Source organism: Egretta garzetta, unplaced genomic scaffold (assembly GCF_000687185.1).
Source record: "Egretta garzetta isolate BGI_Z169 unplaced genomic scaffold, ASM68718v1 scaffold58, whole genome shotgun sequence".
Lineage (NCBI taxonomy): Eukaryota > Metazoa > Chordata > Aves > Pelecaniformes > Ardeidae > Egretta > Egretta garzetta.
Genome location: NW_009260613.1, coordinates 409,186 through 431,142, shown reverse-complemented (window position 1 = coordinate 431,142; position 21,957 = coordinate 409,186). Strand labels below are relative to the sequence as shown.

Below are 21,957 nucleotides of genomic sequence, written 5' to 3'. Positions count from 1 at the left end.
CCGGCTGAGGCGCAGCCCTGAGCGGCCAAGGCAGTTCGGCTCCGGGCCGAGCCCCTCACTTTCTTTCGGCCGAAAACCCCCGCGGGGCCGGCCCTGCCTTCGCGTAGCGGTGAGGGGGCTTCTCCAGGGCTGTATTTCTGGAACTTAAGAGGTTTCTGAGCGATTTCCGACTGAGTTTGGGTGCTTGAAGGCCAGGCCAACTACAGACTGACTTCAGAAAGAAGCAGGGACGGTTTCCAGGGGCGTTGTTAATGCTTCATGCAGCTATACAGCCACGTTGGATCTTGTTCTTCACCTGAAGTCATGGATTCCCCCTGTTAGGTACAATTAGCACAGATAAGTCCTGAGAATGGGTGGCTTTCTTGGATCATGGGGCTGTGCCAAGACTGAGCTAAAATGGGTCACCGAGCTCCAGCTGACTTGCACAGCGACACTGAAAAGTGTCAGTAATCCTTGGTCAATAAGCCAAGGCTAGTTACTGTCTTGCTTCTTTTTAAAGGTGTTTCTGGCTGTTAGCTTTGTTTTCTGAGTAGTAATCCAGTGGCAGTAACTGTGTTCTGCCTGTTAGGATGTTACTCTGAGCGACAAACTACTTTATAATTTTAACACTGAAGTCATGTGTTTTGTGATCTCGTTAAAAGTGAAAAAATAACAAGCAATGCAAGCAGAGCATAGATAACTTTTATTTGTATATCACAAAAGCGTATGATGGAATATCATGGGGTTTTTCGTTGCTTTTTAATATTCTTTAAGATGTTCTCTTGTCATCCTTTAACATCCAACCTTCTGGTCGGTAGAACCGCGGCCTTTATGTATCTCTGCAGATTGTTTCTCTCTTGGGTCTTACAGCTTTTTAGTCTGTGGTCAATGGATGTGTGTGTCTTGGAGAAGCAGGGATGAGGTTTGGATAGTAGATTTAAGATGGCGCAGGTTGATCATGCAGGGCTTTTTGGCATTGGTTAACTGTCTTAAACTCTTGGCACAGTGGTTTAGGGTTGCAGGGTCTCCAGTTCTTGTCCGGCAATGCTGAGCGCAGTGCGTGCTGACAAGATGTCTGCATGGCTGAGGCTGGTCAGAGCCTGTTTCACTCCTTTGCCACTGAAGAATTGATAGTAGCTATTTGAGGCATCAGCTAGTTCATTTTTTAGGACATGCTGGCAGAATGCGAGTTGCTGCAGTTTCTAAATGAGAGCTGGTGAAAACTTCTGCATTTGTCTGAGCTTTTTAAAATGCACTTTGTGTACATAAGGGTAAAGCTCTCAGCCTTGTGCTACCAGGGAAACATTAACCCTAGCCTTTCAGAAGGTTTTGCTGTCCAGGTAGAGCTCTGCACAGGCCGGTCCCAAAGGACTGTGCTGCAGTATTAATGGCAGTGCTGTCCCTGTACTAGGGAACTGAACAGGGCTATGACAAGGGCTGGAGTGTTCAGATTGCGTGATCTTCCTCAGTATTTAATTACCAACACCATCCTAGGCAAGCTATGGTCTGTGTCAGCCAGGATTTCTGGTGATGGTATCTAGATATGGTTTGGGGAATAATGGAGGCAGTCATTTTTGGCTGTCATTTTTCAGGAGAGGGAAGAGTTTAGTTATAAGACTGTACCACTCGCCTTAAGGGTAGGAGTCTGGCTCCTGGGCAGTTTTGTTTACTTTATAAACATTGCTTCGCATTCTTGTAGAGTCTGTGTATCATCTTTCAGACATGTTGGAAAAGACTGTCTTTTGAAAATCTGAGTAGATTCTGTCAATAAAAAGCTCCTTAAAGTTCAAGGATCATGATCCAAGTGATAGCTGGTATTCTGTAGTGGAGCTTGCCATTACTTCTACAGTTCCAGGAACAGCATGGCTTCTGGTGAATGTCTTTCATTATAAGTTGTAGCAGTGACTGTTTTTATGGCTTGATTCTGTAGTAGTTAAAATGACGACAGCAGCAAGACCAACGTTTGAACCTGCGAGAGGAGGAAGAGGAAAAGGTGAAGGAGACTTAAGTCAGCTATCCAAACAATATTCCAGCAGAGACCTTCCTTCTCATACTAAAATCAAATACAGGTTGGTATTGATTTTTTTGGCCTTAGGGCAAAACAGTCTGGGAATGATGTTTTTGTTACAGGTGGTACTCTGAATTTTTTCACAGTAGATGTTGATGTGCTTGACACTGAGCAGGCACCAGAGATTGTGCAGCCGTGGTGAATAAGTGGGCTAAAGTATAAGTGTCAAAAGCAGACCTGGGAGATCAAATGCATTGCAAGTAATTGGAGAAGTTCAATTGTAGTGGTATTTATTACTGCTTGTGAGAGCAAATCGTCAGAAGAAGGTGAGCTTGGGAGCCAAAGCATTTCAGGCAGTGGAGTGGAAAGAAAAAAACTGGGAACAACAGGGGGCAATCGAGCTGCTGAGGGTGCTGTCACTTGCAGAGCAAGATGGGATAAGAGGAGTGACGTTGAGCAAGTCTTCAGAGCAGGAAAATCACGTCATGTATTTGGCAAAGGACAACTGGGGAAGGGGCATGTAAGAGGAAGCAGGGAAATAATGGAATAGCACTCAGGCAGTAGCACATGTTGAAAGACCTGATGTTAAACACTGCAAGAAGTTCATGCAGGTCCTGGGGGAGGAAATCCCTTTAATCAGTGTGAAAGATAATGAGATCTTATGAATATTTTCCTCTGTTTGAAATGCATAATAAACCTTCGTTATCCTGTTGAAAGATTAAATGAAATGTGGAGTCAATGTGATACAGATAGCTAGAATTTAAATTAAATGTGTCAGCCTAAACATGTTTTTTTTATCTAACTAATGTTACTGTTGTCAGTGAAATTACTGTTAAGGTTTTGTATTTCTACTTTTTTGTGTAGGAGCTTACCCTTTTACCTCTTCTCTCCTGCCTTTTTGGCTTTGAAGAATATGTATGGATAAGGGAGTTAGAGTGTTTTGGAGAATACCAAAATCAACAGCACAAAAAGTGCTGTCAAATGCATTTTGTTGTTACAGGAAGGATTGGTGGTTTGTTTCTTTAAACAAAAGTGGGGTTTAGAAGCTTTGAAAAAGTGTGTGTGGACAAATATACACAGAAATATACAATGTATGTTTTAACAAATCCCTTCCTGTGTGTGAGAGAGAGAGATGGAGGGGGCATCAAGAGTCTTCTGTTCTTTCTCACAAATACCTAGTACAAAGTTGTCTTTGTTAAATTGCCAGGACTGCATCCCTGCAGGAAAAGTTCAGTGTTTCAGTCCCACTCACATTCACTTGAAAGACACAGGGTTTGGGGGGATTTTGCAGCTATATCAGGGTTCAGGTTTTTAATTACAAAAGCAAATGAAATACTTCATCATAAAGACAGGCTGTGCACACAATGTATTTATAATGGCTCAAGTCTGGGTTTCTTCCAGGCGCTCTGATTTCCAGCACTGGGTTCACAGAAGGGTGAAAGGAATTGCTGCTTGTTTTTATTCATTAGTTCTTTTCAAGATTTCCATGGAAAATTCAGTGCTCTCTAGGTGTAACTTAGTGTGACTCAAATATAAATACTCCATTGCTTTTGGCCAGTGTGTGTTATATAGAAGGGGGAAAAACACGTACTCACAACATGTTTCACTGAAGCTGGTGTTTTTCTTGTTCTCACAACTCTCTTTTTTTTTTTTTTTTTTTTTTGGTCATGGGAGATTCTCTCATATGTCTCTTGGAAGGGAAAAGGTTTAGGAAAAGTATGTTCTGGTCTTGGTCTTATCTGCAAGCTTTAGAGACTGCTTGCAGCAGCAACTTGGGATGATAAAACGGCGAGGAAAGTTGGCCGTGGTGCTAGTGGATGTCTGCTAGGACACTGGGCTTGGACTGCAGGAGAACAGAAGATTTAGACAGAGCTACAAGAGGTAGATGTGGTCATCCTGTTTTTGCAGGAGTTTATGCAGGATCTTTTAATTCATTTGAGAGCCACTGGAAGGAGCATGTGTGCATGGCATTGCATGTCTGTGTGTGTGTAACGCGTACAGAGAATGGGTCTGATGAAGAGAGAATAAAGAAACTTACATCTATGTAGTGCCCAGTTCTTACTCTTCACACTTAACCTATTCAGTCCAGGATTTATTGACCTCCTTCAAAAATTGCTCCCAGCTACAGACTGTCAACTTCAGCTTTTCTTCCCCGCTCATGTTGTTTTAGACAGGCCACTCAGGATGCTCCTGAAGAGGTGCGTAACCGTGATTTCAGAAGGGAGCTGGAGGAGAGAGAGCGGGTCGCTGCAAGAGAAAAGAACAGAGACAGACCAACCAGAGGTAAAAACAAACAAAAAATCTTAATACCTTTGTGTGGCATTGATCTTGTACAAAACTCGGTATTGTAAGAAGTTTGCAGGCTGCAGACAGCATGTAATGAGAGTAGAATTCGGGGTATTGGTCTGATAGTTCAGAGCTGTTGACCTGCAAGGGAATGTCCGCTGGCTTACATGCTGGCTTCGTGCTAGCATAAAATCTAGGCCAGCCAGTAGAAAAGTGTAGGCCATCATGCAGGGCAGCTGATACAGTATGATTGTAATGAATTGGCAACAAGTATGTACAGCTAATAAAGGGCTTTTTTTCTACTTGGACAAGTGAGACAGAAAGGAGAAGGGGAATGATTAATCTTCCAGTGTTACAGCACCAGTGTAACAATAAATCCATTTTTAAAGTACGCGATTCTGTTCAGATATAGTGTAAGTGTTAATTAAAATGCAAATCAAAGGGGGTTTTGGTAAATACTCACTTTTAATGTCAAGGTTGACAAAATTTAGGTACTTTAGGTTTAGGTGTTGTTGTGGTTTAACCCTGGCTGGCAACTCAGCACCACCCAGCCGCTCGCTCACTCCCCCCACAATGGGACGGGGGAGAGAATCAGAAGAGTAAAAGTGAGAAAACTCGTGGGTTGAGATAAAGACAGTTTAATAGGGAAAGCAAAAGCCGCACATGCAAGCAAAGCAAAGCAAGGAATTCATTCACCGCTTCCCATGGGCAGGCAGGGGCTCAGCCATCTCCAGGAAAGCAGGGCTCTGTCACGCGTAATGGTGACTTGGAAAGACAGATGCCATCACTCTGAATGTTCCCCCCTTCCTTCTTCTTCCCCCAGCTTATATACTGAGCATGACATCATATGGTCTGGGATAGCCCTTTGATCAGTTGGGGTCAGCTGTCCCGGCTGTGCCCCCTCCCAGCTTCTTGTGCACCTGGCAGAGGTGAGAGCTGAGAAGTCCTTGGCTAGACTAAGCACTACCCAGCAACAACCAAAACATCAGTGTGTTATCAACATTCTTCTAGTACTAAATCCAAAACACAGCACTATACCAGCTACCAGGAAGAAAATTAACTCTGTCCCAGCTGAAACCAGGACAGGTGTGAAGGTATTGTGAGGCTTTCAAATTCACAGACGAAAGCAGGTGGGGTTTGGACCAGACTAGACAACAGTAATGCTTTGGGGTGGTCCTCAATGGGAACCCTCCAACTGGATGTATAGAATAAGGATATTTCTTCACAGCTTTTTCTTCTGCTGTTCTTCTTGAAAGAATGACTTCAAAAAACCTTTGGAGGCCAAATTGTGAGTTTGGAGATGTTATTGCTTCCCTTGAGGATACCTACAGGGGAGGAATTAGTGTGCGCATTAAGATTGAGAAGTGAGGAAAAAGTAAGCATAAGTTTGTGTCTCTTACTCTAATGCAAGACAAATTGTTTCTGAAGGTTTTTGCTTTCTGACCTTAGATGCTGTTAAATGAAGTGACTTAGTCACTTTTTTGTTTTAAATCTTATGCCATAGAACACACAACATCATCTTCTGTGTCTAAGAAGCCTCGGCTAGACCAGATTCCTGCAGCAAATCTTGATGCAGATGATCCACTTACAGATGTATGTATCTTTTTCTGTCTTCTTTCCTTTCATTGCCCTGGCTTCAGGATTTGCTGTTAATAGAATATGTACATTTATTTTAGGTCTCCTAAAGATTTAAGACTGGTTCCAACAGAATTTCCTTTTACAGTTATTCTGCTGTGGTGGAAGTCCAGAGTGGTTCAGAGGATTCTGGTCCATGCTGTAATACTGTTATTGGAAAGCACACTAAAACTAGGGAATGGAATATACCACTTAAAGTATGGGGAATGGGTGACTTTTTACAATCAGTCAACTACGGGGTTAGTTAGAATTCCCCAAAGGTAGAACTGTTGAGGTATGCTGTCTGCATGAGCAGTGGATTCTTGCTCTTGGCTCTTCTCCTCATGCTGACATCTAAGAGTTAGGTCTAAGGCTTATCAATAAGCTGAGGGTTTTTTAAAATCCTGTTACATTTTTTCCCAACAATATTGGATGAGGTGCCTGGGCAACCATTTGTACTGTATTTGCTTCTGCTACAAGTACCCAAGTACTTTAGAAATCAATCAGCAGCAGGATTGTTTGGAGGGCTTTTTTTTTGTTTTATATAGGAGAGACGTGTTTGCAGTAACCTTCAGAACTGAAAGCTGGTTTTATTACATGAAGTGAACAAGCTGCTTCTTGTTTCTGTTTGTTGCTATTAGGAAGATGATGAAGATGAGGACTTGGAAGACAGTGATGATGATGACACTGCAGCTCTTCTGGCTGAACTGGAAAAAATCAAGAAAGAACGAGCTGAGGAACAGGCTCGAAAGGTAAAACCTCACCCATTAAAGAGCACTGTTTTTTGCAAACTGATGTTTATTAAAACTGGTGTGCCTTAAGTACTTAGGGTGAATGAGAACTGGTAAAGAAAGTAAGTGCCCTTCAGCTCTTCTCAAGTAGAGAGTCTGATGGATTTGTTCTTCTATCTAGTAATTGTTGTCAAGAATGTTTTTCTTTGGTAGACATATTGATCATTTTACTCACTAAAACATTTTATTCACTTTTCCAACACTTTGTAGAGGCATTGAGTCTAGATAACCTTGCTTTTCATATGCAAGTCCTTCTACAAAGACAAATACCGTACCAAATCATATCGTGGCATTAGTGAGCTACCTGTTATCCAGTGCAATTTCATTTGTTAACTGTTTTTGATGAAACTGGAAATATGAAATTTTATTTTATGAAATAAAAATACTTGCTTTTTGATGCTTTTGCTTACTGCTGCAAGTTTTATACAGTGGTTGTCCTTTCACAGCACTGGTGCTGTGTTGCCTTGGCAAGGATTTTTCACTTTGCCTGATAGTTGAAATTATACATCTAGATTAAACAGCATAACTTGTCACATTTCAGTGTAGCAAACTTGCATTAGGAAAATAATGGTAGTAAACTACAGCACAGATAACCAAGCGCATGTCTGTCTGTTCACGTGTAGAAAGCAGAAATGTTACCATCTCTGTGAAATACTTATTTTGTCACTAGAGGGTGCTAAAAGCTATGAAGTATTTAGTAAAGCACTTGTTTTATTTTGCTGTCTCTTAACCGGTATTCTTTTTTACCTTCATGGATGTTCTCCTTCCCCCAGAAGCAGGGTTTATAATGTTCAGTGCTACATGCATACTGAATACATGCATGCTTATCTGAAATTAATATGTTTGTTTCTTCCTAAAAGTAACTATTAGTTATTTATTTGCAATAGTGCACACTTGCACACTCACTACCTACCCTGTTCATCCTTTCACTGGTTGCTGTCTGATAGGCTCTCTTAAAAATTGACACCTTTAGTAAATAGTGGGTGCTCTACAGGTACTTGGAATTTTATTTTCTTGGGGTTTTTTGAGAGTAGGAAAGTAACTCCACATTGACTGGAAAAAGTGAAAACCAAGGTGGGGCACAGCCTTGGAAAGTCTTTGGGAGTAAGGGTCTCCTTAGAAAAGATCAGTGTGTATATTGGCTTTAGGAGTGCAGTCTGTTTAGATTATGCCTTGTTTTCGATGGCTTTGAAACAAGGCATTACTGGCAAAGCATTTTATAGCCATTTTATATAAATCCTTTTTTCCTTCACATATGTGGGATTTCATTCTACTACATATTGCAAACCATAATTTAAACTGAATTTTGTAAGTAACCTTATATTAATCATCCAGCTGACTTCAGGATAATATCTCATGCAGTGTTAATTGTGTAGTCACTATTAGTCCAAGTCCACGTACAGGGATGATTTATCTGCTGAAACGCTGTTGTCCACAGCAGACAGCGTGGGTAAACCAGTGGCAAGGCAAGGGGAAACTGCAGAGTGAATGCCTGTTTGCTCTTCTGCACATTGTTCTCAAATCTTTTTGTTGTTGTACAGACAGATTAACTCATCTCTGCATCTTCTTGGAATATGCTAGGGTCTTAACAAGATGATGTGGGTAAAATGCAGTAATATATTCCTAATTTGCGCCATATGTAATTTTTTTCCTGGTACTTTAGTTATTTTGATTTATTAAAATGCTAGTCTGGTTATTTCTGAGACTTCATTTAAAGTAAACTGTATTTTTGTTAACAGTTTTCACTCATCGCTTTAGTGTCCAGTATTTAAGTTGCCATGAAAGGAGGACAGTTCCTTTTTAAAATGCATCTCTGGGGAGACAGCAGTTAAAAACAAAAAATAAGAATCTGTTTTTTTTTCAGATCATCGTGCTTGCTGTTAACTTCCCTTACATGGTAATACCAATTTCCATAGAAATCCTCTAAATGTGATTTTGACAAAAATTAATATTAAGAGGTTCTAACTTCCTTCATGCAGATATTTCCCTTTAATCTGTGAAGCCAATAGTTTGTCAACCAAATAAGCAATTGCTGTCAAAGCTTGTTAACTTCTCAAAATATTTAAATTCCCTTAAATTCTGTAGAAACATTAAATAAATACTACGAATGTTTTCAAAAGCTGATTTGAGCATGGGAGGCCTCCTGACTTTTCTCATGCCCTCCACAATTTTAATCTCTCAGGTTGTTTCTAGTAGCCACTAAGCTGACTAGGATATTTCAGTGTTGAAAGCCATTTCTGTGGAATAATTCTGGGCCTGTCTAAAACTGTACAAACGTGAGGTCTGCTGTCTGTGTGAACTATCTATGGGTAGCTTTCATGGAAACTTGTTTCGATACTCCAAACTCAGCATCTTGATTCTGAGCTCTTGATTCTCAATTTTCAAGCACTTCCTTAAAAGGTAAATGGTAATAATTAAAAACAAACCTCAAACAAGTGGGCAGCTGAATGTATGTGTGCAGTTCCAGAAAAGCTATTTTAACATCCAGTCATTTTATGCTTATCTGAGAACAGACTTAAAGTTTTTGGTTTGTTTTCTTACAGTTTTATTTCGCCAAGTGTTTCTCTAAAACTGTATATATTACTTTACCAGTGGTCAAAAAAGATCTTAGCTCTGTCCTGTATTTCAGCCATGTCACAGACTTTCAGATAAAACATGAGAAAATTAATCTTGTTAGATATTAACCCTTTAACTTAAATTTTAAGGGTCTAACTAAAACTAGAATATCAAATCAATGGTTAAGAAAGAATTTCAATAAAGAGGCAAAAACAGATGGCAGAGTATTTTCTTCATTAACTGTTTGAGACATGCTAGCAATACCTACGCCCTTGCCAACAAATAACAATAATATCCCCTCCCTTGAGGGCAAAATGACAACAAATCTGTGTATAGACACTGCAGTTGTGGTTACTCTGTGCTCTTATTTTTCAAAACTTTAATTAGTTATTTGAATCGCTGTATTGCATTGTATTAGTAATTTGCATAGGATCAAATAACTGGAGTGGATCTCTGCATTATTAAGTTTTGTTTCCTGCTGCTAAAAGCATTGCTGTCGTAGTTTGTCATTCAAAAATTAGCATTTAAATAAGGTTATGTGATTTTATTTTATTTTTTTCTTTCCCCCCCCCCAGCCTTCAATGAAATGTGAGGCTTCAGGTTTTCTTTCAGCTAATCGCCATCTTTAAAAACTGAACAGCATAGCTTACTTTAATACAATTGAGTCATTTCAGGAATTTCAGCACTTTCTGTAAAAGTAATCTAGCTCTGTGTTAAGGGTAGGAACTACTGAAAAAAACCCCCATGGTAACAATAATGTTTTTCTTTCCTTTGCGGTCAGAAACAAATATGCCAAGGGACTGTTATTCTTACAGCAAGATAAGGAATAATTGTTTAGTTAAGGTTGATACAGTTTTGTCCACTTTTTTTTTTTTCCCCCTGACTGTGATACCACATGGTGAGTTCAGTTGTGCAGAGGCTTGCTTTGGATCTAATTCACGTAGCAGCGTCTCCATCTGCTTCCTTGGTGTATGGGACTCCCTCTGCCAATCCAGTCTTATTCCCTACCCCATAATATTCTTGTTCTATTGCCTCCATTTCTAACGCGGTGGTTACAACATGACTGACTTCTGATTCATCCCTGCAGATAGTTGGTGCAACACACTGCTATAGAAAAGCACAGTGCTGCTGTCTGTAGTGATGGGATAATCTGTAGCATGGCTTTTTGCTAAAATGGCTTTGGCAAGGAGTTGCACATTTTGTCTCACTGAATGGAAAGGTAGGGAAAGAGGCCTTATTTTATAAAAGGTGAATAGAGAAATGTAATTTCCCCCCTTAGGCTTTTCTTCTGTTGTGGGTTTGTTGTATCCATAGTGGTTTAGCTTAATAAGCCTTTGTTCCACCACACGAAAGAACAATGTATGCTTTGGAGCAACCCCAGCCACTTATTTTGTGAACAGCTGTGCTTGATCGTGCCTCAGAGGTGTGAAGCTCAGACAGCTCTGAAGGTTATGTCTGCCCTGTTTGATTTGATACAACCTGTGCTCCATTGCCTGAAGCCTCCTGGCTTTCAGTGGAGGAGTGGGCAATGGAAGATTTATGTGGAAAATTGTGAAACATAATGAAAACCTCATTTGGCTGGAGATGAGGGATTCTGCAGCTCTAGCCAAAATGTATAACTTGGCTTAAGTGTAAATGTCAACTTTACACCACTGTGAGTTACACCTAGTGCTTCCTCCATGTCATGTCTCTGAGGTACAAAACTTAGCAAATTACATTTTTTCTAATCTTGAATACCTTCTTTGGGAGGATTTAGTGAAGCTAAATAATACAAAATATCTTCAAGACTAATCTTCAGAATTAGCTTGCTTCCTAAAATTTGTAGCAAATACGTTGAAATGCCATCCAACCTAGAACAGCTTTGAACAACTGAATGCCATAAATAAATTACCATGAATCCTATAAATAAATTACCATGCGTGCCAGGTCGTCTTTGTAAAATGACTAAAACTGGCGATTCCTTACTCAACAGATCTGTTTCCTGTTTGCTTTCAGACTCTAATCTGTTGATCTTCAATGACAAAGATAAGCTGATGCAGTTTGTTACTGCTCCCAGTTGTGCTGTTTCTGCGGGTCTAGAAGACAGCAGAGTTCTGTTTGAACAGGGCTGAGAAACAGCGAATGCCTGCACAAGTGCCCAGGGGCTCTGCAGCATCTCTGACAGGATAGGGAAAATCAAGCTTTGAAAATAATTCATGGATGTTTTCTGTCACTGTTGTCACTATAAAAGAGTGTTTGACAGCTTCTGTTAGCATTGTGTTTATAATTGTTTTTGATAATTCAGTAGGTGCAAAAGTTAAATGTAATAATTTGAAATTGCCAAGATTGCCTCTCCCATTTCTTTTGAGTATAGCGCTATTTTTTCCTACCCTCCAGTCCTTTCGGATTGTGGTTGACTTGAGACGGTGGAGTTTTTTTGCTAGCAGTTAGCAGTTTTAGACAGAATTCAGTTGAACTTGAGATGCCAAGTTGTTGGGGTCAATGTGTAATTTACGTATCCCAGCTTCCATGGTGGTGCAGGGGATGCAGTCAGTAGAGCCTGGAGCGTGGTCGGTCTCCTGTGTGTGTAATTTAGTGTGAGCAGAAGAGCCATCTCAACACCTTACCGTACTCTCTAGATCTCCACTGAGATGTAAGCTCAGGTACTTAGAAGCAGGGACCAAGATGTAGCTGTCTTAATCTGGAGCTAAATCCTGCTCTTAGTCTTACGCTACTGCTTGTAGTGTAAAGCTTCTTAAAAGTGTTATTTCAATTTTGTTTTTTCTTTCTCTATCACTATTTCTTGTCATTTCAGACTGATAATACTTCTTTCATTGTCAGAAAGCGAACTATGTCAGGCTAGTTGAGGCTGAAGGTTATGTAAAGCAGATAAAAGTTAAGATGAGACCTAACATGCCTTTTTAAAATCTTATAGAAAAAATAAATGCATATCTGTGTGTAATAAGAACACTGGAGTAGTTACTACCATATGCATATTTTTTTAGGATTCTTAATATTGACTTTATCTTCTTTTGGTGCTTCGAATGACTGAGTGCTTTTCACTTCTCTTCTTGCATGATAGAGAATGCTGGAACAATCAGTTTTTTAGGAGCTGTTGGGATCAAATCTGAAACAGGGAAGAAGAGGGGAGAAGAACTATAATTTCCCCCAAAAAAGATGTGGACTGATTCCAGTAGACTTCTGATCATCAAATAAACACTGTCTGTAGAATGTATTGTAGTTCTGTATTTGTCAGTGGCGTATGGATGCATTTTCTTGCATCATAAAAAGCCAGCATCAGATGTTTACGTGTGCCCCAGACAAAGTGGTGCATGATGCACGGGCTCAGTAACTTTGAGGTTAACGCCTTAGAAACGTGAGGGCGAGACTGTGCCATGCTCTGCGTGCCACCTGGAGAAGAGTTCCTCGGGAGTTCAGCTCTAAAAAAGAAAACTGCTGTGTCTGTTCACATATATAGGACTTAGAAGTTCTCTCTACAGACACATTTGTCAATGGGGGAGTATTCATTTCTTATATATTCTATTAGTGCTACCTGCTCTTGAGTACTGTCCAATATAAATTTTTGGCTTGTAGCCACCTTATTTGCTTTTAAGGTTTATCCCAGACCCCTTGATTTTTCAAAGTCTCACTTTTAATGGAGCATCAGAGATTAAATTTTATGATGCAGAGCCCACCTCATTTTGGACAATACGAAGAACATTTCACATGGTTGCATCCTGTTGTAAATTTGCCTAATGGCCTTAAACAGAATCTGATCACCTCGCGGGAGGTACCTGAAAATCAATACTGATTTTTTTTTTTTTTTTTTCCCCGCCCCCGCTTGTACCAGTATCTTAGATTTTTCTTGGTTTCAAATTAGTGCTTTGTGTGCATGGGAACATGACACAGACTGCAGTAAATCAGATTTCATTGCTGTTGGCTCCTCCATGTTATGGGGAAAGAAGATGGTAAATCAAAGGTTGGCATACTGTGCTGAAGAAGCTGCATACAGTTCTTATCTGTAAACCACAGAGGAAGGAAATGTATACTTTGAATTTGTATTTCTAATATGGGGGAAACTGCTGTTCCATATCGAATATTTTTGTTCTCTGTTTCCTTATTTACTGGGGTGGTAATAACAACTGAAGTTCGAATGCGAATGTTGGATTTAGAGCTACATTTGAAGATGCAAAACTTCAGTGTATTGTGTTAATAACTTAATGGCTGCGGTTTGTGTTAAAGCTTCATGGATACAGTAGCAAGGGCAAGTTTTGCCTAAGCATGTGTTTTAATAAGGGCATTACAAGGCTATGCCATACTTTTAAACAATATGCCCTTTTGGGGAGTTTTTCCCATTTCACTGACAATTAATCGCAGCTGGTTGTAAATTTTATTTGTGAGAAGCATTGTCATGGTAGGTATTTTTTCATAACTACAACTTGACGAGATTTTTAAAGTTAAAATCTTTACCAGTGATCCTGCATCACCTGGTATTCGTATGTATGTTAAGTTGGTATTGCTCTTGAGAGCGTTGGGGTGTTTTATAGGAATATTCTGTATACCTGGTCAGTCCAATGGGAAAACACTGTAAACTGTAGATAGTTTTAGCAATATATCACTTGGTATTGATTAAGTGTTTGAAGCTAGAGAACTCTGGCTAGCATCAGTGTTCAAGTTCAGCCCTTAAACACTATCATCTAGAAAAACATTTCTTTTGGGATCTCATAGCAGCCCTCAGCCATTAATTTTCTGCAGTTTAGGGGGGGGAAAAAACCCCACCAACCTCACAATCTCTTTGTCTTTAGTTTATACAATTTTTTAAAAGCCATAGTTTGAGTCTCCTGCAGTGCTAAGGAGACTTCAGTGCATTTTTTTGAGTAGAATGTCTTCAGACCGTACTTCAGCATACAGGGAGCAGAAGACCAAGTTAGTCATCCAAATTAAAGAATTTTTTTTTTTCCTTTGGGTACTTTAATCAAAGAGCAGTCCTTGTACTATGTTTGAAAGGTTGTGGAAAAATATGTTGATGTAAAATGAGTATTACGTATTCTTTTTGAAGCCTGTGAACATTTAAGTCACTAAATATATTAATACAGCTTGGAAGCGTGGGCAGTGAAATCTGCTTTCTGTTGCCTGTGGGGCAGTGCTTCACGTAGGCTTGAGTTACATGCTTTTGTCAGTACAAGGAGAAGAAAATTTTTCTGCTCCTTAACCTTGTAACTTAAATAGCCTTATGACAGCCACTGCTCAGTTTCATCTTGAATTTCTCGATATTCTTTTTAACTGGTGCCTAGGGAAGTTGTAGTTGTAAAGCCCAAGCAAACTGCTGAAGATGGTAGAGAAGTTTCAACTGCTGTAAGGTTTCTTCCACCTAATGAATATTGTATGATGTATTCTCTTTTCTCATGAGGATTAAAAAAAAAAAAAATCAATCTTTTAATCTGTATACAGTTTTTAATATAATATGTAAATGGTAAAGCTAGAATCTAACTGAATATTTGGTGGCACATCAGATGTAAGTAGAGCAGATACGAGTGTGGCTAGATTGACAGTTTATTAGCAATGTTAAGCTCTTTAGAGTATCTCTGCTTCTGTCCTTATTCTACTCATACACATGTCAAACACTCTAAAAAGTCTGAGCTAGGCATTAAAGCTCTATCTGTGTCCGTGTTTGCAGCTAAATAATGTTTATCTCTACCAGCTAGATGAGAAAAATGGCCCACAAAAGTAATGTATCCATTTCTGGTTCTCAGGAACAAGAGCAAAAGGCTGAAGAAGAAAGAATTCGGATGGAGAACATTCTGAGTGGTAACCCCCAGCTGAACCTTACCGGCCCCGCACAGCCTCAAGCAAACTTCAAAGTGAAGAGGAGGTACTGTGCCATCTGTACTGTGATATCCATCCCCTTGCTCCCTCTCGTTACTCAGAGTCTGAAAATGTCATCACTGCTGTTGGTTTGTTTTGTTTTTTTTTTTCCTTTCCTCAGATCTTGTCACAAGCAGTATAATGTAGAATTGGGATACTGGTGTGTGTAGCGATTGTGTTGTGCATTTCTCTGAACAAGTCATCCTGCTACTTTGTGTTTAAAAAAAAGAGAGAAAGGGAGATTAAGAATTGTGTTTGTCTGACATTGTTCATCATGATACGTAAAGTAATAGGACCAAAGTTCCTCAAGAAATTTGATGTTATGCTCACCTTTAAAATGTAGCTGGTTTGGGGGTTTTGTTTCTTTGGGTTTTTTTAGTTTAACTCGAATTAATAAATAACAGCCTTTTTCTGAATATAGTTCTTGTTTGCAGATATTCCAGATACTGTTGTGTTTATCGCAATTAGGGCCATTAGATTAAAGGGGTTTTTCTGCTCTGTTCAAATGGCCATTATTTTCTGTAAAGACAAAATAATCTTTAATCTACTGATATTCATCTCGTTTCTGCCTGAGGACCATGTAAGAGGTGGCTTGGATTAGAAAAATAGATCTCTCTTTCTTGAAGACTAAAATCTAATCTTAATGACTCGCTGTTCTTAGTATATTTAAATAGCAGTGCCAAACTTCATTTATATATTTTTTGTAAATTGCATCTAATTGTCATACAAACTTACTGAAGTTAAAAACTTCTGTTTTCAGATGGGATGATGATGTTGTCTTCAAGAATTGTGCCAAGGGGATAGATGAATCGAAAAAGGACAAGAGATTTGTGAATGATACTCTGCGATCAGAATTTCACAAAAAGTTCATGGAAAAATACATCAAGTAGTACAGTTTTATGTGCGGTGGTGACGAAGGACTTGGAAGGTCGTGGTTGTTCCCTCCCTCTCCCTCAGAATTCAAGGCCGAATACTCGGTCATGAATTCCTAAACGCTTTTCCAAGATCATCAACAGCTTCATAATTAACAATTGCTATGTATCTGGAGTTTTTATTCCTTTGGTATTTTTTCCTTTTCAGTTTTAATTAAATCAGTTTCATGTCTCATGAATGTTTTTCTGTTCACATCCATCCACTGGCTTTCTTGTAAATGGTAGAAGAGAGAAGCTGGTTGGCAATAAACACTTTTAATTGTTTAAATTGCTTTCCAAAACAACCTGTATTTGTAATGATGGTGGTTTGTAACTTATGCAACTTACTTAAAGGTCAGTATTATCAAAGATGGGTAATAGCTGAGCATGATGAGCAGTGTGAACTGAGAAGAGCTGTACTTTCTGCAGCAAACTGGACTTACTTCCTCTGTATAATCTTCCTTTTTAGTTTCTTCTTACTCTCAACCAAGTTAGGTTTGGTGGGGTAGTTCCAAGTTTTTAGCAGCCCTGCTTTCTGGGCTCTCTTGACTTGGCACTTCTGGGGCGATACCGTGTAATGCTTGGAGGAACACTGGGTTTTTTTCTCTCCTTAATAAACCATTGCAGTGCTCGGTCCCTCAGCCACAGCCACGTGGCTGCAAGGTTCAGTCTGGGTGTGTGCGTGTGGTTCGGTAGTAATAGTGCTGGCAGAAACTTGCGAGTGTTTTTATTAAACAAGTGATCTCCTCAAGATGCCATAGTACACTTTGTTTGCTTCTTAAAAGTCCATTTTAACACTTAATAGGACAACATAAAATATGAATGACTGAAAAAAAAAAATCTGAGTTGTGAAGGATTTTATTTCCTGCCCCCCCCTTCTGTCATCTCAGTTGTGTTTGAAATCTTGGCCAAGTGACGCGCTGGCTATGAACCTAATATCTGCAAAATGTAGTAATTACCTCTCTACCTAGAAGGCTACAGTGGCAGAACTCAGATGTGTTTATGTAAAATTCTTGCCCTTTTCCTTGCCTATGTTATGCTCAGTCTGGTTCATTCTTACAGACACTGTTTTATAGTAATACAATTTTCAAGCTCTCAGTTAGAAAACCCATCTGATTTTCCTTTTAAGAGAGCAAATATAAAGCAAAATGCTTTAGATTTTTGTTGGGCATGACTCTAGTATCCTGTAAAAGCTTTCGTTAGCTTTATTTAGCTGTATTTTCCACCCTTTCATTGAGCTATGCATAGTGTACTAATGCCAGCAGCTAACACCCGTATTTACTCGGAAGCGAGATTTTCAGCATGCTTTTGAGGTCACGTGAGCTCCTACAGCTACAGGAGGAGTATGTGTTTGTGTTACTTCTGGTAGCTGCCTCGTGATAGTAGTGATTCTTGGGAAGCAGAAATATGGGTGCCGTTTGTAATTCTCTCTCTTTAAATTAAAGGTGCTAAAATCTTGGTGTATAGGCAACATATTTAGAAGAAAAAAAAAAAAAGTTAAGGGCTCTACTTGTCAGAGTCTGGCTGTGGAGAAGGCAGCTGCTGCTTTAGGTCTGACCTAACAGCATATTTGTCATGGCAACAACAAAAAATACATTGGTCTCGCAGTATTACAAGATATAATCGCTGTGCCAAAGCGAGCATACAGTTTTATTGGAGAGGGGGAGACATAGTTGAAACTCCAGTTCGATGCCTTCATGGAAATCTAAGTGCATAATGCCATCGTTTGTGTTCTTGCAGTAATGTAACTCTTTTCTTAGAGAAAATAAGACTTTCAAGAAGTCAGATGGCCAGGGCTGGATGAGATCATCTTCAGCTATGCGGGCAGTTGTTCTCAGCACCTGCAGGAACATCCCTTTCTTAAACTTTTGCATAATGCATAGGTGAACTCTGTCATTTTTTCCAGTAGCTCTCCTTCTCCCTGGTTCTGGAGAAGGAGCTGTCGGGGCCATGTAGCTCCCGGCTGCAGCTGTATTTGAGGGTTTTTGTTGGCATTGTTGCTCGCCTCAACCACAGAATTTGCCGATCCTATCTCTAACCTCCCCCCTCAAAGCTTTTGTATTTTAGCCTCCTGCAGTGTAAGCTGACCCACAGTCTGAGGACTCGGCACTACACAAACACAATTTGATAATTAAGGAACCTCCAGCCTTATCTCTTGGTGGGTTTTGCATCATTAACTACTGAATTTTCTTCACTGGGTACTGGAAAACTGTAAAGCGTTCTGTGCTTTTTGTTGGGGAAGAGCCCTGCGCTTTCAGTATTAATCCTGTATTGATGTTTAATTTTCTACTGTGCTGCTTGTACGCATCCAGGAAAAGACAAGGAGATAACTTGGTTTTGTAATACTGCAGTGTGAGTGTGAGTTCTTAAAAAAAAAAAAAAAAATCAGACTGTGATGTTCTGTACCTCTGTTCCGAGCATAATTTTTTCCAAGAACCTCTGTTCGGTATGACAAATAACTTTCAACAAAGGCAGTGGAGCTGGCAGGGCAGCTGTTCCCAGGAGGTGAAGTGGAAGAAAGTTAACATTTGGCACTTCAAGGCATGCAGTATTTTACAGTTCCTAGCAGTCAGGGTTGTTTAATCCTGTGTTTTTGCAAGCAACACCTGAACTCACCGTAACTGGTGGCTTGAAACAAAGCTGCTTGCTTTATAAACAGTTTCCCCCTTATTTATGGTTATTTTCGGTGTAGCATTGGAATGGAAAAACAGGATCTGTTTTTTCCATAGGGACCAGCACTTAAACCTCTAAGGGTTTTTTAAAAAGCCTTGTCTTTCAAAATTTGTCTTGGCATATGTTTTATAATTCTAAAGGGATTAATAGTACGAGGAGTAAAGCTTAATGATAGTCCTGCAGCTGGAAATAATTGTGCTCTGTGTATACAAGGTTCTAAAATGTTTAGCATCTATTTCTCTTCCTCAGGTAGATGGCTGGACATTAAAGGCTGCATATCGTAACCAGCAAAATTATTATCTGCATTTTTCAGGATTTCTTGTAGTCATGGGTACCACATAGACATCCTGTGAATGTCTGGAAGGACATTTTTTTTATTATTATTTTAGAAAAAAGCCTTTTCAGTGAGTTCCAGTTCCTCTGTAAACTCGGATTTTGTTTGAAATAAAATCCTGGGGCAGAGGTGATCTGGTACTTGCTCTGTGTACCGCTGAGTGCCTCATGGGCAGCCCAGCTGGTGCCGGGTTGGTGACAGCCTGGTGTCTCCTTTCAGCCACGCACGTATCGGTTCCCATTGAGCTGCTGAAATTTCTCTCTGCTTTTTCCTGCAACTACAAATGCCTTAAAGTCTTTCATGCTGGAGGCGAGATCTGAGCACAGGGTCAAACCATCAAACGGGTGGGACGTGTTGCCTTGAAGCGCTTCACTTCAAAGGGAGATCTGTAGGATTCAAGCCTTGAAGGGATGTGCTGATGCTCAGAAAGTGCTTCAGGCTCCAGTGTTTATTCATATCTGCAGTCCTGGCTAGTTGGAGCCTGAAGCCTTAATTCTCTCCTGAGGAAAGACGGAATCACTCTGATTTTATTTCTTTCTCGGTGCCTAGCGCTCTGCAATACAGGTTCAGGGAGAGAGAAAGAAATGTTTCCATCCGCAGAAGTCGTCCTTCTGTCTCCTGTCAACTGTTAGAATGCAGTCTAGTTAGTTGTTGGTCAAGAACAGAGCCTTCTGCTAAATTTTGTCTTGCTTATTTGGTGGAAAAATTTTGGGATGCTTTTTTCAAAGAAACAAAGTCTCTGTTGTGTTGTAAGTTCAGCTACTTTTTCCCTAGGCAGACTGACATTGTCATATTTAGCCGTAAAAGCAAATGCAGCCTTATTTATGTCACGCAAGATATGGTTCAAACGGAGCATAAATAGGCACATTTGGAAAAGACATATTTCCTAAGAAAGGCTCCTCTGAGCACTTTTTTTGAATTGGGCATAAGCAGAAAGAAGAGTGATGTTTCCATAGGTGTCCAAGTCACTCATTTTAAATAAATTAAAAAAACCCACACCTGAATTCTTATGCTGTTCAATCACAGATACATTCCACTGTTGTGCTGCTTTCCTCCTTTGACTAAGATTATACATGTTGCCTTTTATGAATTTCAGACTTGACTTTTTTCTTGTCCAAGGTGGGCATATCCATGGGTACTGAGGGAGCTGGTGGAGGTGCTCACCAAGCCCCTTTCCATCACTTCCCAGCAGTCTTGGATGTCTGGGGATGTTCCGCTTGACTGGAGGTTGGCAAATGTGACACCCATTTACAAGAAGGGTTGGAGGGAGGATCCAGGGAACTACAGGGCTGTCAGTCTGACCTCGATGCTCTGGAACATTATGGAGCAGATCATCTTGAGTGCCATCATGCAGCAGGTACAGGACAACCAGGAGATCAGGCCCAGTCAATGTGGGTTTATGAAAGGCAGATCCTGCTTGACTGACCTGATCTCCTTCTAGGACCAGGTGACCCCGCTTAGTGGACAAGGGAAAAGCTGGTGATGTGGTGTACCTGGACTTTAGCAAAGCCTTTGACACAGTTTCCCACAGAATTCTGCTTGAGAAACTGGCTGCTCATGGCCTGGACAGGCATACTCTTAGCTGGGTAAAAAACTGGATGGCCGGGCCCAAAGGGTGGTGGTGAATGAAGTTAAATCCAGTTGGAGGCTGGTCATACCTGGTGTTCCCCAGGGCTCAGTTTTGGGGCCAGTTCTGTTTAACACCTTTATCAAGACCTGGATGAGGGGATTGAGTGTGTCCTCAGTAAGTTTGCAGATGGCACCAATCTGTGTTCAGTTTTGGGCCCCTCACTCCCAGAAGGACATTGAGGGGCTGGTGCATGTCCAGAGAAGGGAAATGAATCTGGTGAGGGGTCTGGAGCACAGGGCTGGTGGGGAGAAGCTGAGGGAGCTGGGGGTGTTCACCCTACAGAAGAGGAGGCTGAGGGGAGACCTTATCGCCCTCTACAGCTGCCTGACAGGAGGGGGGAGTGAGGTGGGGGTTGGTCTCTCCTCCCAAGGCACAAGTGATAGGACGAGGGGAAATGGCCTCAAGTTGCACCAAGGGAGGTTGGAGATTAGGAAAAATTTCTTCCCCCAAAGGGTTGTCAAGCATTGGAATGGGCTGCCCCGGGAAATGGTCGAGTCCCCATCCCTGGAGGTATTTAAAAGATGAGTACAGGAGGGGGGAGTGAGGTGGGGGTTGGTCTCTCCTCCCAAGGCACAAGTGATAGGACGAGGGGAAATGGCCTCAAGTTGCACCAAGGGAGGTTGGAGATTAGGAAAAATTTCTTCCCCCAAAGGGTTGTCAAGCATTGGAATGGGCTGCCCCGGGAAATGGTCGAGTCCCCATCCCTGGAGGTATTTAAAAGATGAGTAGATGAGGTGCTTAGGGACATGGTTTAGTGGTGGACAGGGACAGTTGGACTCAATAATCTTAAAGGTCTTTTCCAAACAAATGATTCTGTGATTCTATGGTATCATGGGATGTAACTGAAGAAGAATGACCATGCTACTGTCACTGGCAGGGAAACAAGATTGCAAATTAAATAGTGACTATGTCTAGTTCTTAAATTGCTTCAGTTCAAAGAGTTGGAATATACCTAAGGGCTATGATAAAAGCACGTATGTGCAGTATGGGTGGTTTTTTTCCCCTTTGTAGCCTCTGAGCAGCAATTCAGGAGGAGAAGCTTAATGTCACTGATCCTATCAAAATCTGGTCTTTCAAGTGGGAACTGCAGCTTTGGTGATATAAAAAAAAAAAAAAACCCACGCACAAAATTGCTGGGAATTCTAATGTTCCTAGTGCAGCTCTAACTGGAAGGAAGAGTCATCAAGATGTAAACAAATTACATCTCCTAATCCAAATCCCAACTTCCCACCAAGCCTAAGAAATACCTTCTGAAGTGGAGTGAAGCGGCACTCTGCAGGGGATAGAAACATGAAACTGAGAAAACGGGTAAGTCCCATCACTCTCTGTTG

The 21,957-nt window shown here is 40.6% G+C and overlaps 1 protein-coding gene across 2 annotated transcripts in view; it reads left to right on the top strand.

The window, feature by feature from the left end:
- The window catches only part of CWC15 (CWC15 spliceosome associated protein homolog), a 29,054-nt gene extending 10,736 nt beyond the window's left edge, over window positions 1-18,318 (top strand). The window contains exons 1-7 of one of the 2 annotated variants that reach the window (XM_009644919.2): window positions 87-321; window positions 1,910-2,048; window positions 4,158-4,270; window positions 5,778-5,866; window positions 6,529-6,639; window positions 14,967-15,085; window positions 15,839-18,318. In XM_009644919.2, coding sequence (XP_009643214.1) covers window positions 1,918-2,048; window positions 4,158-4,270; window positions 5,778-5,866; window positions 6,529-6,639; window positions 14,967-15,085; window positions 15,839-15,968 — 693 coding nt within the window. In that variant the 5' untranslated portion in view covers window positions 87-321; window positions 1,910-1,917 and the 3' untranslated portion in view covers window positions 15,969-18,318. Of the gene's footprint in view, window positions 1-86; window positions 322-1,909; window positions 2,049-4,157; window positions 4,271-5,777; window positions 5,867-6,528; window positions 6,640-14,966; window positions 15,086-15,838 lie in introns of those variants that run through there. The other variant, XM_035900465.1, reaches the window with a different exon arrangement.
- Window positions 18,319-21,957: the final 3,639 nt, after the last annotated feature.